General features: G+C 49.5%; 1 protein-coding gene across 3 annotated transcripts in view; it reads right to left on the bottom strand.

Moving 5' to 3' along the window:
- The window catches only part of SMAD3 (SMAD family member 3), a 68,621-nt gene that overhangs the window by 4,902 nt on the left and 49,102 nt on the right, over positions 1–14,617 (bottom strand). The window contains exons 2-7 of one of the 3 annotated variants that reach the window (XM_062501208.1): positions 13,214–13,407; positions 11,804–11,938; positions 11,075–11,149; positions 10,260–10,310; positions 4,821–5,033; positions 2,488–2,625 (exon numbers count right to left, since the gene is read on the bottom strand). In XM_062501208.1, the coding sequence (XP_062357192.1) occupies positions 2,488–2,625; positions 4,821–5,033; positions 10,260–10,310; positions 11,075–11,149; positions 11,804–11,938; positions 13,214–13,407 (806 nt within the window). The remainder of the gene's footprint in view (positions 1–2,487; positions 2,626–4,820; positions 5,034–10,259; positions 10,311–11,074; positions 11,150–11,803; positions 11,939–13,213; positions 13,408–14,617) is intronic. The other 2 variants (XM_062501210.1, XM_062501209.1) reach the window with 2 other exon arrangements.

Raw genomic sequence — 14,617 nt, 5'->3', positions numbered from 1 at the left:
CAGCAAGGATTTGAAGAGGAGGTGGCCAAAGGCTGTGGCAAAAGTGGGGAGAGCTGGTATCCAAAAACTGCCTGAGCTGGGTCCCGAGCGGAAATGTGGGTTTTTCATGTCTGCAGATGTTGACTCCAGCCAGGGTGGACTCCTGTGATGTGGTGGAGAATTAAGTCATAATTTGCAGCCCTGGCAGCTGCATCTGAGAAAGGAAACCCATTAGGATGGGCCAGAGCTTGGAGCGTATGGATCTCCACTCAAAAGAAAAGAATTCAAGTATTTCTAAACAAAGAAGTTCAGTTTTTAAATATATACAGGCTTTTAACTGTAAAATAAGACAGCTTGTGTAAGCTTAGCTAAATAACCAAATTCCATTTCAAACACCATCTCCTCTCTTACCAGCATTTTGCATTTATCTAACAAAAAAAGCCTTTTCTTTCCAGCTAGATGAAATAAATTATCTTGTAATCTTCCAGCAAAAACTTTAGACTGTAACCAGAACAATGAGGTCTCTGCAAATGTGATTTCTTTAGAACAAATTAATTCATACAGAGGAGGGAGAGGATTTTACCAGAGACCAGAAAAAAAGGAACAATTTAAATCTGTTATGGGTGAATCTAAATTAAAGAGGAATTTCTTACCATTACTTAGAGGCACAAACAAAATTATCAACGTGCCTATGAGACAATTACAACACAACAATGGACTGATAAAACACTGAAGGAACAAGTGGCAGGTTTTGGTCTATGCTGTGCTTAGATTCTGCTCTGTTGGATGAACAGAGTGAAACTATTGCAGCCTCCAAACAGCACTTCCACCCCTTATGCTACAGAAATGCCCTGCTGGAATTTGCCAAGCGGCTGCTAAAAGAATAAAATAGATTTCCTAGTGAATTTGTGGACTCCCCATCCCTGGAAGTGCTCCAGGCTGGGCAGGATGGGGCTCGGAGCAGCATGAAGGTGTGGAAGGAGATGTTCCAGCCTGTTGGAACCCTGGCCACTGAGAGTTTGAGACTTCCTGTGCTGACAGGCACTGAGCCCCAGGAGAACACTGCTTTTGACCTGAGGCCATGGAGAAAGCTTCCAAAATTGAATGATGGAACTGGGATCACTGGTGTGTAGTTTGAATAGAAGTGTGTAATATCACATGGTGGAAAACTTAAAATTTGTGGTTTTAGGACATGTAAAATATACAAAGCAAGATGGAGGTTTTAGGGTGGAAGCTTAGTCCTTCTTCTTTACCTTCTTCATGGGGCTGGGTGATTTTGTTTGATTGGACAGAAAAATTCACATTGCGGGCCACACGTGGCTGGTTATTGGGTTAAAAGTAAAAACAATTTAGGTGTCCATTCCTAACTGGACACTTTACCCTTAAAAGTCCTTTTATAGAGAGAGATACACCTCCATTTTTAACCTGTTAGCAGTGCTGAAGAACTCACTATAACATAGATAAGAATTGCCACACACCTAAGATTAAACAAGAAATACCGGGGAGCATTTAATCCTGACTGGGAGAAATATAGAAGATAAAAAGGTGGCAGCAAGGCAAGGCACTGCAGCGTTTCCTGGGAGCTGGAGCTGCGGCCGGCCCGTGTCCTGTGCCCTGTGTCCTGTGTCCCCTGTCCTGTGTCCCATGTCCTGTGTCCCCTGCCCTGTGTCCCCTGCCCTGTGCCCTGTGTCCTGTGTCCCCTGTCCTGTGTCCTGTGTCCCATGTCCTGTGTCCCCTGCCCTGTGTCCCCTGTCCTGTGCCCTGTGTCCTGTGTCCCCTGTCCTGTGTCCCATGTCCTGTGTCCCCTGCCCTGTGTCCCCTGTCCTGTGCCCTGTGTCCTGTGTCCCCTGTCCTGTGTCCCATGTCCTGTGTCCCCTGCCCTGTGTCCCCTGCCCCGTGTCCTGTGCCCTGTGTCCCCTGTCCCGTGCCCTGTGTCCCCTGTCCCGTGTCCTGTGCCCTGTGTCCCATGCCCTGTGTCCCCTGCCCCGTGTCCTGTGCCCTGTGTCCCCTGTCCCATGCCCTGTGTCCCATGTCCTGTGCCCTGTGTCCCCTGTCCTGTGTCCCCTGTCCCGTGCCCTGTGTCCCCTGTCCCATGCCCTGTGTCCCATGTCCTGTGCCCTGTGTCCCCTGTCCCGTGCCCTGTGTCCTGTGCCCTGTGTCCCCTGTCCCGTGCCCTGTGTCCCCCGTCCCCTGTCCTGTGTCCCATGTCCTGTGTCCCCTGCCCTGTGTCCCCTGTCCTGTGTCCTGTGTCCCCTGTCCCGTGCCCTGTGTCCCATGTCCTGTGCCCTGTGTCCCCTGTCCTGTGTCCCCTGTCCCGTGCCCTGTGTCCCCTGTCCCCTGCCCTGTGTCCCCTGCCCTGTGTCCCCTGCCCTGTGTCCCATGTCCTGTGCCCTGTGTCCCATGTCCTGTGTCCCCTGCCCTGTGGCCTGCATCCCGTGGCCCATGTCCCGTGTCCCGTCCCTTGTGTCCCATGTCCTCTGTCCCCTACCCCCGTCCCCTGTCCCTCACCTGGCGGGATCTTGCAGACCGTGGCGGGGTGCCAGCCGTAGCGCTGGTTGCAGTTCGGGGACTGCACGAAGATGGCGCTGTCGCTGAGGCACTCTGCGAACACCTCCCCGCCGATGTAGTACAGCCTCACCCCGCGGCCTGCGACACAGCCGCGGTCAGCGGGAAACACCGCGGGGAAAGGAGGAACGGGCTGCGGTGGGTCCCTCAGGGGGAAACTGAGGGATAAAACTCATACAGGGACAGGGATGGAAACCTCAGGGGGAACTGAGGGGAAAACTGATACAGGGACAGGGATGGAAACCTCAGGGGAAACTGAGGGATAAAACTCATACAGGGACAGGGATGGAAACCTCAGGGGAAACTGAGGGGAAAACTGATACAGGGACAGGGATGGAAACCTCAGGGGAAACTGAGGGATAAAACTCATACAGGGACAGGGATGGAAACCTCAGGGGGAACTGAGGGGAAAACTGATACAGGGACAGGGATGGAAACCTCAGGGGAAACTGAGGGGAAAACTGATACAGGGAGAGGGATGGAAACCTCAGGGGAAACTGAGGGATAAAACTCATACAGGGACAGGGATGGAAACCTCAGGGGAAACTGAGGGATAAAACTCATACAGGGAGAGGGATGGAAACCTCAGGGGAAACTGAGGGATAAAACTCATACAGGGACAGGGATGGAAACCTCAGGGGAAACTGAGGGATAAAACTCATACAGGGACAGGGATGGAAACCTCAGGGGAAACTGAGGGATAAAACTCATACAGGGACAGGGATGGAAACCTCAGGGGAAACTGAGGGATAAAACTCATACAGGGACAGGGATGGAAACCTCAGGGGAAACTGAGGGATAAAACTCATACAGGGACAGGGATGGAAACCTCAGGGGGAAACTGAGGGGAAACTGATACAGGGACAGGGATGGAAACCTCAGGGGGAAACACTGCAGGGAAAGGAGGAACAGGCTGCAGTGGTCCCTCAGAGGGAAACTGAGGGGAAAAGAGGTATGGGGTGGGATGGGGAGAGATCCCTCGGGGGAAAAACACAGGGAAAAATTGATAGAGGGGATGGCATGGATCCCTCTGGGGGAGAAAAATTGGGGAAAAGGGATACAAGGGGTGGGAGAGATCCCTCAGTGGGGAACCACCAGGAAAAACTGATAGAGGGGATGGGAGAGATCCCTCAGCCAGCCCTCAGGGGGGGGGACCAGAGGGGGAAACAGCTGGAAAAGTGTCCCAGGGGCTGGGGCAGCTCCCTGAGCTCAGCTACCACTGATGGAAACTCTGTCCCACTGGATATTCCAATAAACTGCTCCACGGGCCAGGTGAGCTCAGGGAGGCAGGAGCACCAATTCCAGCTGGAATTGTCCCTCCAGCCCCAGCCAGGTCCCTCCAAACAAAGCACACTGCTATTTTCCATATGAATGTTCTATCAGTTAACACATGAAAGTCATTATTTCTATCAGTTAACACATGAAAGTCATCATTTCTTCTGAAAGTCATCCCAGCTGGTCACAACTGTTTAGGGATTTACTCAATGATTTAGAACGAAATTCCACAGCGCTTCCAAATCCTTGCCTTTTTCTGGGGATGACTTTGTGTACAAGGTCATACGTTGCCCATAGGTGTTTACAAAAATCATTAAAAATCCCAGTTAATAAAGGAACAAAGTTAAAAGATAAATTTTGTTGCTCAAATAAACATTTGATGTGGTCTCACATTCCTGTCTGAATGTGTTGCTTTCATCCTTCCACAGAGCAGAAGAAGTCTGCTGCATTTAAAATCTGATTTCTGAATCTTGGTGGGTGTTTTGGGGATTGGAGTATAATAATCTTCAAAACAAGTGAGGAAAGATCCTCCTGTGCAAGAGGGAGGGTTCTCCTATTGCTCAGGAAAGGGGAGCAAACTTAGGACAAAAATCAGGTTCATTCTGGATGAACTGAAAGCAAATTGGCTGGGACCTTGCAGGAAGAGCGCAAATTGAGATGACAATCAATCAAGGAACTCATTTATAAAAGGTCAGTCAGAAAATAAAGCAGTGCAGGAGGGAAAAGGAACACACAAAATTATCCCTGACATCCCTCCAGATCCACAGAGGGTGTGGAATGGTTTAAATTCCACGACATGCAGCAATTTTGGCGTTCCTTGGTGCATTTTTGTATTACGATTACGTGACAAAACACGATTAGCACTGTTGCGTGGGACACCAGACAGCTGGAACCCACGGATACTCCCACCCAGGGTTCCACACCTGCTCATTCAGAGTTTTTTGAGGAGGGGTTTTTGCGGGGTGCCCCGTTGCCCAGGGCCAGGAGGCAGCAGGAGTTACCGATGTGCCGCCTCGTCAGCTCCACGGCCGCGTTCCGGTTGACGTTGGAGAGCAAACCCAGGCAGAAGCGCTCCGAGTTGGAGGGGTCAGTGAAGCCATCCACGGTCATGGAGGGCTGCGAGGCGTGGAAAGTCTCTCCCACCCTCTGGTTGAGCTCGTAGTAGGATATGGAGCACCAGAAGGCCGGCTCGCAGTAGGTCACGGGCTGCAGATCTGCACCAAACCGAAGCCAAATCAGCCACAGCAAGGGAAAGGGGGATAAAAGAAAACAACAAACCCAGCTGGTTTGGAATATTGTGCTGCTTCATTCCTCAGGCTCACTTCAACCAAAGTTTCATTTTAATGGACCACAGCAAGGAGGTGACATCAGCCCTGAAGCTTCTGGCACGTGGAGGAATCACAAATAGTCAAAGGCATTACTCATGTAGCAAGTGGGGTGTCACTGAGCAGCCTCACACTCGGGGGAAATTAAATAAATAAACTCAGTTCTACTATGAAATGCGGGATCACTTCTAGGCAGTCAGTTCCCTGAAGAGACAAAGAAAAGGAAAGAGCAGAAAATCCTGGAAAAGAATGAAGCACAAACCTGCTGTTGATGGTACAGGTGTGCTGCACCCTAAATCTGTGTACTTCCAACCAGTAAATCCAACTCTCCTTCTCTCTCACCTTGCTGTGACCTCTCTGGCACTGATGAAACCAGTAGAGTCTGAAATTTGCCCCAAACTGCCTTTAACACAGGCACCGAAGTGATTTAAAAACTTCCTCCCAGTGCACTGGACCTCAAACCATCACAGGAAAATTTATTTTCCCAGCAGGTGAAGGCTCAGTTCCTCCCCCGGGGTCCTGGTTTGCCTCGAGGGCTGAAGCTGAGGAGCAGAAGGAGCTGAGGCAGCCTCAGGAAGGCAGGGTGGGCACTCAAACAGCACTGAATGATTTCATCGCTCCCACTGAAGACTCCAGCAGAGCAAGGCTCAAGTCAAATTTCCTGGAAATGCAGCACAAGGAGGTGCCCAGCCCTGCTGAGAGCCAAGCTGAGCAGGGGACATGCAAAGCACACCCAGCCACATCCAGTCAGGAGAATTCCCTCCAGCCCTCCCCCCAGTTTATCACTTCATCCCCATTCAAATGGTGCTTCAAGACAGAACAGAAGAGCTCCCATCTGGCCAAGGAGTTAACATCAAAGCAGCAAAACCCAGCTTTTTCCATAGGCTTTCCCATCTGTTGCTCCTGCAGGGCTTAGGAGAATGTGGGGCTTAAGAGATCAACTCCAAAAAGATCCAAGACAGGTTTTTACCACCCCAGCCTCCTCTCACACTGACCAGGGTCTCTGCAGAGGTCTGGGAGCCTTTTCTCACCTGTACCTGTTACTCCATAACCTTCAGACACAGGTTAGAGCAGCCAAAAGACACATTGGGTTCCTCTCCACTGCTGGGGGAGTTCCCAAAATAGCCAATAATCAGGAAAATCACTTCAGTTTCTGCTTTGTTATGAGCTTGGCTGACAGCAAATAAGGATTTGAATAGAAGTGCATCTGGGGAACTCTAATCCTTAGCAGGGCTTCAAAACCCATGAAATTGAGAGCTTATACCCATTCCCAGCTTCTTTTACCTGTAACTTCTTCACATTTTAATTTTACAGCTCAAAGCAGGCCCCTCTCTTGATAGAAACAGATTATTTCACACATCCAGAGTGACACAAGTTTACTGTCCCTGCCTTTTTCTCCTGCATGGCACATTTGGTTCTCCCACTGGAAATTGCCACACCAGGCAAGTTTTTCCAGCAGCAGCCTCATTTCAGCCCCAGCAGCTGTGGCCACCTCAGGACTGCTCTGGACTCTGTGGTCCCAGTGGAGAGGCCCAGCAAACACCAGCTCTGCCCAGAGGCTCCCAGGGTGAGTCCACCCACCAAAGAAAACAGATCAGTTCCACATGACTGGGCTCTTGCTCCACAGCAAGTGCTTTTCTAATCACAAGGCTGCTCAGCTCCAGAAATATCAACCTGTGTTGATCCTTAAGTAATACCCTCAGGCTGGTGTTACTCAAGTTATAAAAACACTGAAACCTCTCCATGGTTTTGTGGTCCTTTCCTTCAGAAACCAACTCCACCTGCTTGGGGCTCAAGGGAATTGTGGATTCCTTACTGAAGGATGTGCAGGAATTTTATTTCTGGCTTATCTGCAGCTTGAGGAAAGACATAAACCAACAAATCCTGGTTTGAGGAAAAGCTTGTCTCTAAGAACTGCAACCAAGTTTTTAATGATGCTGCTTTCTCCTGTGATTTGTAGGTTTAAACTTCAGCTTAAGCTGCTGTGGGATGGGCAAGTTCCCTCTTGTGTTAGAGCTGTCCTAAATATTAATTTTCAATTTATGGCTTCAGTGTTTCGGGAAAAGGAAGAGAATGCAGCTCTGCCAAAGAAGCCTGTGGGGGTACACAATCAATAGAACAGGATACACGAAACCCAGGCAAATCCTGCCTGATTCATCTCTGCACAATTTCAGCCTTGACTCAGAAACAGCTTTGCTGTCAAAAATGTCCCCCGGGTGCTGGGATGGTCTCAGTCCTGCATCCTCCCTGCCAGATCAAAGTCCTGGGAAAAATCTGCTGCCTGCTCTGCTCCCTCCCCCCACCCCCTCTGAGCACAAGGGAAGTTGTTACCCTCATTTCAGGGAATGTTTTTAATCACAGCGTGGTTCAGAACTCGCTGAGAGATGTTTCCAGCTCTACCAACCCCAAGTCTCTCCTTGGAAAGGAGGAGATGCAGAGAGGTGAGTGCTGAAGGGCTGGCTGTGCCCTGGCACAGGGGGCCAGAGGGACGTGGATGTGGCCGTGGGCCATGTGCTCATTGCTCTGACAGCTCCTGCTCGAGTCCTTCTGTGGAGCAATCCCTGACAATGGATTTCCTGTGCTCCGAGGGACGGCCCCCTCGGAACAACAATGTGTGTGTGACCACAGGGCTGCTCCTCAGCCAGCTTCAACTCCCTGATTTCATTCCCAATGCCCACAGAATGCTGGCAGCTCTCCTTTCATTTTGTTCCCAGTATTTCCCTCAGCTCGTGTTTCAGCAATAGGGAAGAGATCCTTGGATATCTGTGACTTTCACTTAAAGCTTGTGTTTGACAACTGAAAACTTGACAACTGTAATTTGGAACCAAAACTCAAACACTTCAAACTCCAACACACAAACTGAAAAGAGAATAAAAAAAAAATCCCAATATGTTACCTTGCAATGCTTTTGTGCCTGGGAATGAAAGGATGCAATTCCCTGAGCTCCTTCCAGCCCACATTCCAGCCTGGCATGGAAAACCTGCCCTGCTCCTCGAGGTAACCCTGCCCCTGGTGTCACACCTGGTTTGCTTTGTGCTGCTTTTTTGCCTCTGGAACTCCCTGGAATGTGGCCATGGGATTTAAGTTCAGGTAGTCCTGCTCAAATAAACAAGGCAATCCTGGGACTTTGTTTTCTTCATGGCAAAGCTGGAAATGCCTCCCCTCTGCCCGAGAGCTGAGAAACTCCCTCCTTGCACACACTGCTGTGGGGTTTGGATTTCTGTTCCATTTTCTCCACAAATACACAGAGAAAGCCTCATGAGACTCCTGCAGAGCAAAGTCCAGCCCTTGGCAGTGGAGTTCTGCTTATCCAAGAATTACAGGAGTGCTGCAGGTCAGCAGCCACCAACAGCTCCAAGAGGAGAGAGCAGAGAGTCCCTCTGCGGCCATCAGGCTGAAGGTCTGATTTCCCTGAGAGAAGCTCCTTGCTGCAAATAAGACATTTACAACACTCATGTGATGACAATTTTGCCCTTGGACACTTCTAAGTGTGGCTCAGCTGCTCTTTCATTTATTATTTTGTAGCTTCCTCAAAGGCAAAAATTTACAATAAAATTAAAAGCAACAAGAAGTTCTTCATTTGGGGAAGCTCCTGCCTGAGAGCAATAAACATGGTTTGCAAGAATTCAAAGGCATTTTTTAATGCTGGTAAATTAAACTGCTTCTCTGCTGTCTGCTCCTCAGACTACAAAGAGATTCCTTATGCTTTACCAGCTTCACCTGCTCCTTTTTTTTTTCACCTGAGACATCTCATGTGTGAACGACCAGTGTCCCTGTCAGGAAGGATATAGTGGGGTCTCTTTCCTAGGAACTCCTTTCTGCCTTGTGTAAGGCAGATAGCACTTGCCAGGTTGAGTTTGTTACACGGAACTGGCTTTTTATTTTTAGGTTGGAAAAATAAAAAAAGAAAAATTCCAAGAAAATTCTCATCAGCTCCCAGGCAGCACACTGGGAAAAATGAAATAAAAATATTTCAGTCATGCATTCTCTTCTTGGGCTGTAGGAGTTAAAGAAATAAAAGTTCCATGTCACCATGGCAATATTAAAAAAAAAAGGGGGGGGGGCAAAAAAAAAAAAAAAGAAACCCTCTGTTCAACAGCCCCAAGATATCCACAAATCAGCCAATGACTGACAAATTTTGGAGCAGTGTCAAAGTGCTGTGTGCCAGTATTAAAAGCATATGTAAACTTTATGGCCATGGTTCTTCCAGAGCAGTCTCAAGTGGGCTCTGTCTGCTGCCTTAATGAACAGTTGGGGAGCTGATCCTGCAGCCAGGCAGAGCTGGGAGGGATTTTTATAGCACAGCAATTCCAAACAGGGCAGGAGCTCAGTGATGGAGATCAGAATGAAAAGAAAGGATGGAATATTTGAGATAACCACAAAAGCTCTCATGGTGTCTCAGAAGTGGAGCTGCTGTCCCTTGTCCTCAGGGCTGCCCTGTTTGGTGTACAGGTGTGGAATGAGGCAGTGCCAGCCATGGTCTGACAGAGCCCTCGGGGCTGCAGTGTGCTCCCCGTGCCCAGCACGGAGCTGGGGGGGAAACAGCTCCAGCTTGGAGAGTAACTTGAGCTGGGGTGAGGAAAAGCAGCTGCTGTGAGCCACAACCACCCTGGCCTGCACCTGTGCTTTGTGCATCTCCCCCACCCACCAGCACCTCTGTGCTCCAGGAATGCTGTCCACGACCTCTCCATTCACTGACATCCCTGCACATTCCCTGGTTATTTGGACTCTCCAACCCATCTCCTCCACTTCTCTCTGCTCAGACCACGCTCAGTCTCACAGAATTCCAGCATGGGCTGGATTAAAAGGGACCTTAAATCCCATCCAGTTCCATCTCCTGCCATGGCCAGGGACACTTCCACTATCCCAGGGTGCTCCAACCTGGCCTTGGACACTTCCAGGGATCCAGGGGCAGTCACAGCTTCTCTGGGAATTCCATCCCAGTCCCTCCCCACCCTGCCAGGGAACAATTCCCTGCTCACATCCAATCCAAAGCTGCCCTTTGGCAGTTTAAAACCATTGGAATATTGAAAGAAGTGCACAACTTCAACAGCATCATTCAAATGTCACCCTCTTGGCTGTAATTACACCCAGCTCCCAGGATCATGTGCTTACCCAGATTGTTGTGTGCTGGAGACATGGGGTTCGGTGATAAGTTTGGAGAACCTGAAAATCAAGAAGGGATAATTATTGCTATGGAATCTGCATCAGGAAAAAGATTCACAGGATCTTCAGTTCTGCCCAGGCTTGTTGGAGGGACAGCCCCCTGCTCACTGCAGTCTCATTTTTGACACTGCAGCTTCTCTGATGTTGAGTACTCCTTACAGTAGTATCAACTTGCTGCCCCTTCACAGGGAATTAACTGAAGTTTAACCCATGAATTTTCCAAAGTGAGCAGCACTTAGCTGTTTTATTTCCAGGTACCATCCTGACAAACCCAGTTAGCTGGGCATTAAAGAGCCTGGGTGTACATTGCTAGACAAAATAAAATTAAAACCGTAACACTTTCTATCCCCAGTCTTGCTGGGTTTGGGACAATAGAGTATTGGATCAGGTTACACAGATCTGACCAAAAAGCTGCCAGAATTTTATCTTTAATCACGGAAATTTGCCACAAATTCTGGGCCTATATTTTCAATATCTGCACTTGGATGTCCCACGGAGGCAGGCGGGTGGTGCAGCCCATTTTTACTTTTCCTTTCACACTGCTCTGAGCTGATTTCTTTTATTTTTTTTCTATAATAAGGGAAGCCCATGACATGTGAACATTAATATGGTCTATCTGAACATAATATATGGATTATTTGAACATAAGTTAGGTACCCTCATTCCAAACCTGGCTACTTCTTTTTGTGGCAATGAGAGAAAACCTGGACATTCAACTTCCTTTGGGATACAGCCACTAAATTAAAAGCCCAAAGGTGACTCACCTGCATCCATGCTGGGGTTCATCTGGTGGTCACTGGTTTCTCCATCCTCACTCAAATAGCCTGGAGGAGGGGTCTCTGGAGGCACAAAATCATCACACTGTCAGTGCAACTGAAAAGCCTGGATTTCAGGCACCAAAAACATTCATTTTGTCATGCACAAGGAGCTCAAATTCTTTATTACTTTTCTTTCTCAAGCTGCTGGAGGGAGGAGCCAGCACAGCCAGGGTGATATTCATATTTGTGAATAACAGAGGAAGGGGAAAACAAAAAAATCCGGATTTTCAGTCCCATGAAACTTTAAGCCATGGAGGCAGTTTTCTGTCCACATATTTCTCCTCTCCTGCAGTGCAGCTGCATAACTTTTCCATGCAAATAAGGTGTAAATTGCTTGTAAGAGAGATACATAAATAGAAGAGCTCAATTCCATCAGAAATTTGGAGAGTTTTACTCAAAATGGCTGAATTTCATTCAAATCCCAACCTGAGAAGGGAACATCCCGTTTAGATTTCACAATAAACTGAGTTTGTACCACTGAATGAAGAGGTGAGTTTAAAACCAACAAAACAAACCAATGAACAGCCCTGTTGAATGCCCACATTTACAATTTCCAGCTATTTCTGCACTCTGTAGCTCCAGAGGAAGGATGGAAAGAAAGATTCCTGCTTTGGGATCCCCAGGCAGGATTCCCTGTGTTCTCTGCCCCCTCCCTGTATGGAAGACACAAGGTACCTGGAATGTAGTTGCTCTGGGGCTCGATACCTGCAGGGAAGTTAGTGTTCTCTGGGATGGAGTGGCTGTAATCATCCAGGGGTGGGAATTCGGCTGGAATCTCTGCGTGCCGAGGCACCAGCACCGGGGGCAGCACTGCAGAGGGAAAACAGGAAACAGCTTTCAAATAAAGTCAGGGAAACAGCAGAAAACGAGGAGAAACCAGTGTGGAGTAACAGCTTTAAATACATGGAATACAAACAGGGCTTGTTAGGGCTCAGGATTTGATGTTGGCCTCTGGAATAACAGCAGCAGGTGAGGATGCTGTTTATTCCCAGCTGGGAATGGGATAGAGCTTATCTGAGCACATCTGCTCTCTCTGCCCCCTTTCAGCTCTGCTGGAAACTCCATTTAGGAGTCGGTGCACCCCATGATTCCCAAGAAATGAGTTTCCCATAGGATGCAGCAGGCAGGTGGGATTAGCATAAACATCCTGCCAGGCTCTGCAGATCTGTGCTGACATGCAGCAGAAGGTGCTGCAGCTCCAGATCAAAGTCTCTTCCAGAGGAGGAGACTCCAGAACAGGAAACTGGGAGCTGTTCTTAGACCCAGCTCAACAGTTTATCCTTCATTTAACCCCAGCAGTGAGGGATGCTCAGAACACTGCTATGGCTCCTTCTGTGAGTTATGTGCACACAATGCCACCCTGGGAACCTGCTCACTTGGATATCATCACTTCCCAAAGATACTTCCCCCTCTGAGTGCAGGTTCATAAATTATTCTACTCCATACAGTAAGGGATAATCACCAATAATACACCCAGTGTGCATGGGAATGCCCTCAGAGGTGCAGGAGGGGCTGGGGAGGGCAGGGATCTCCTGGGAATGCCCTCAGAGGTGCAGGAGGGTCTGGGGAGGGCAGGGATCTCCTGGGAATGCCCTCAGAGGTGCAGGAGGGGCTGGGGAGGGCAGGGATCTCCTGGGAATGCCCTCAGAGGTGCAGGAGGGGCTGGGGAGGGCAGGGATCTCCTGGGAATGCCCTCAGAGGTGCAGGAGGGGCTGGGGAGGGCAGGGATCTCCTGGGAATGCCCTCAGAGGTGCAGGAGAGGCTGGGGAGGGCAGGGATCTCCTGGGAATGCCCTCAGAGGTGCAGGAGGGGCTGGGGAGGGCAGGGATCTCCTGGGAATGCCCTCAGAGGTGCAGGAGGGGCTGGGGAGGGCAGGGATCTCCTGGGAATGCCCTCAGAGGTGCAGGAGAGGCTGGGGAGGGCAGGGATCTCCTGGGAATGCCCTCAGAGGTGCAGGAGGGGCTGGGGAGGGCAGGGATCTCCTGGGAATGCCCTCAGAGGTGCAGGAGAGGCTGGGGAGGGCAGGGATCTCCTGGGAATGCCCTCAGAGGTGCAGGAGAGGCTGGGGAGGGCACGTGGTGGTACCTGGGGTCTCCACTCTCTGGTAGTGGTAGGGGTTGACACAGACTTCATCCTTCTTCATGTTGAAGGCGAACTCGCACATCTCCATGGCGCGCAGCTCGTGGTGGCTGTGCAGGTCGGGCCAGCGCCACAGCCGGCAGTAGATGACGTGGGGGAGACCCTTCCTGTGGGACACCTGCAGCCTCCCATCCAGGGACCTGCACGGGGGCACAGAGAGAGGGCTGGTGAGCCTGGGATTGGCACAGGGGCACGGGTGGCTCTATCCCGGCACGGTCACAGACCCCTGGCACTGCCAGGAGGTCACCGCTGCCCCTCCTCAGGGCAAGGATTTCCCTCCAAAAGCAGTAACACCATGGAATCCCAGAATGGTTTGGGTTGGAAAGGATCTTAAAGGTCACCCAGTGCCACCCCTGCCACGGGCAGGGACACCTTCCACTGTCCCAGGTGGTTCCAAGCCCCCTCCGACCTGGCCTTGGACATTCCAGGGTTCCAGTGGTGGCAGCCACAGCTTCTCTGGGAATTCCATCCCAGCCCCTCCCCACCCTCCCAGGGAACAATTCCTGCCCAATATCCCATCTAACCCCACTCTCTTTTAGTCTGAAGCCATTCCCTGTGTCCTGTCCCTTCATCCCTTGTCCAAAGTCCTTCTCCAGCTCTCCTGGAGCCCCTTTAGGCACTGGATGAAGCATCCACAACAATTAATATTTGTTTCACACAACAGCTCTGTCTAGATTTACTTTTGGATATCTGGATTTTTCAGTTTTTTTCTTTTACTATTTTATGGTTGATCAGGAGGCAGAGACAAAAACTACAGCTAGTGAGAACACGACAATTCAGTGGCACTCCTTAACCACTGACATGTGTCCTAAACAAGCAGGGTTTGCACAGCTCTCATCTCAGCCATCTCTGCTGTGCTTGGAAAGGTGTTACATCTTCAAATGTGTGTTAATAAATAAACCTGGACTTTTAAATCACAGATAAATGAATTTTCATTGGGACAAAATCAACATAGATAACTTTTATGTAAATGTATCTACTATGTCTATATAAAATTCAGGAACCTTACAAACAACTCAGTTCATTTTCCAAGTTGCAGCTTGAAAGCAAATAAAGAGTTTTTACAGCATTGCTTATTTTTATTTTTACATCTACCCTGCAGCTCATTTTTCACCCAGTCCCATTCTCACCCCAGAACAGCCTCTTCCTAGCAAACCTTCCTGGGAAGCAGGACAAGAGTTTTCAACTCCTCTCCAGCAGAGGAAAAAGCTGGAGCAGGGTCTCCTCCATCCTGGATGAATGGGAGCTGCCCCCAGGCACTTCCTTTTAAGTCTAACTCTTCATTTCCCTTGCTTTTCCTAATAACCCAAATGAAACACTTCAGGGCTTTGGTGAAATGAAGTATTTCTC

This window comes from Cinclus cinclus, chromosome 13 (assembly GCF_963662255.1).
Source record: "Cinclus cinclus chromosome 13, bCinCin1.1, whole genome shotgun sequence".
Classification (NCBI taxonomy): domain Eukaryota; kingdom Metazoa; phylum Chordata; class Aves; order Passeriformes; family Cinclidae; genus Cinclus; species Cinclus cinclus.
This window is presented reverse-complemented; position numbering and strand designations above follow the sequence as displayed.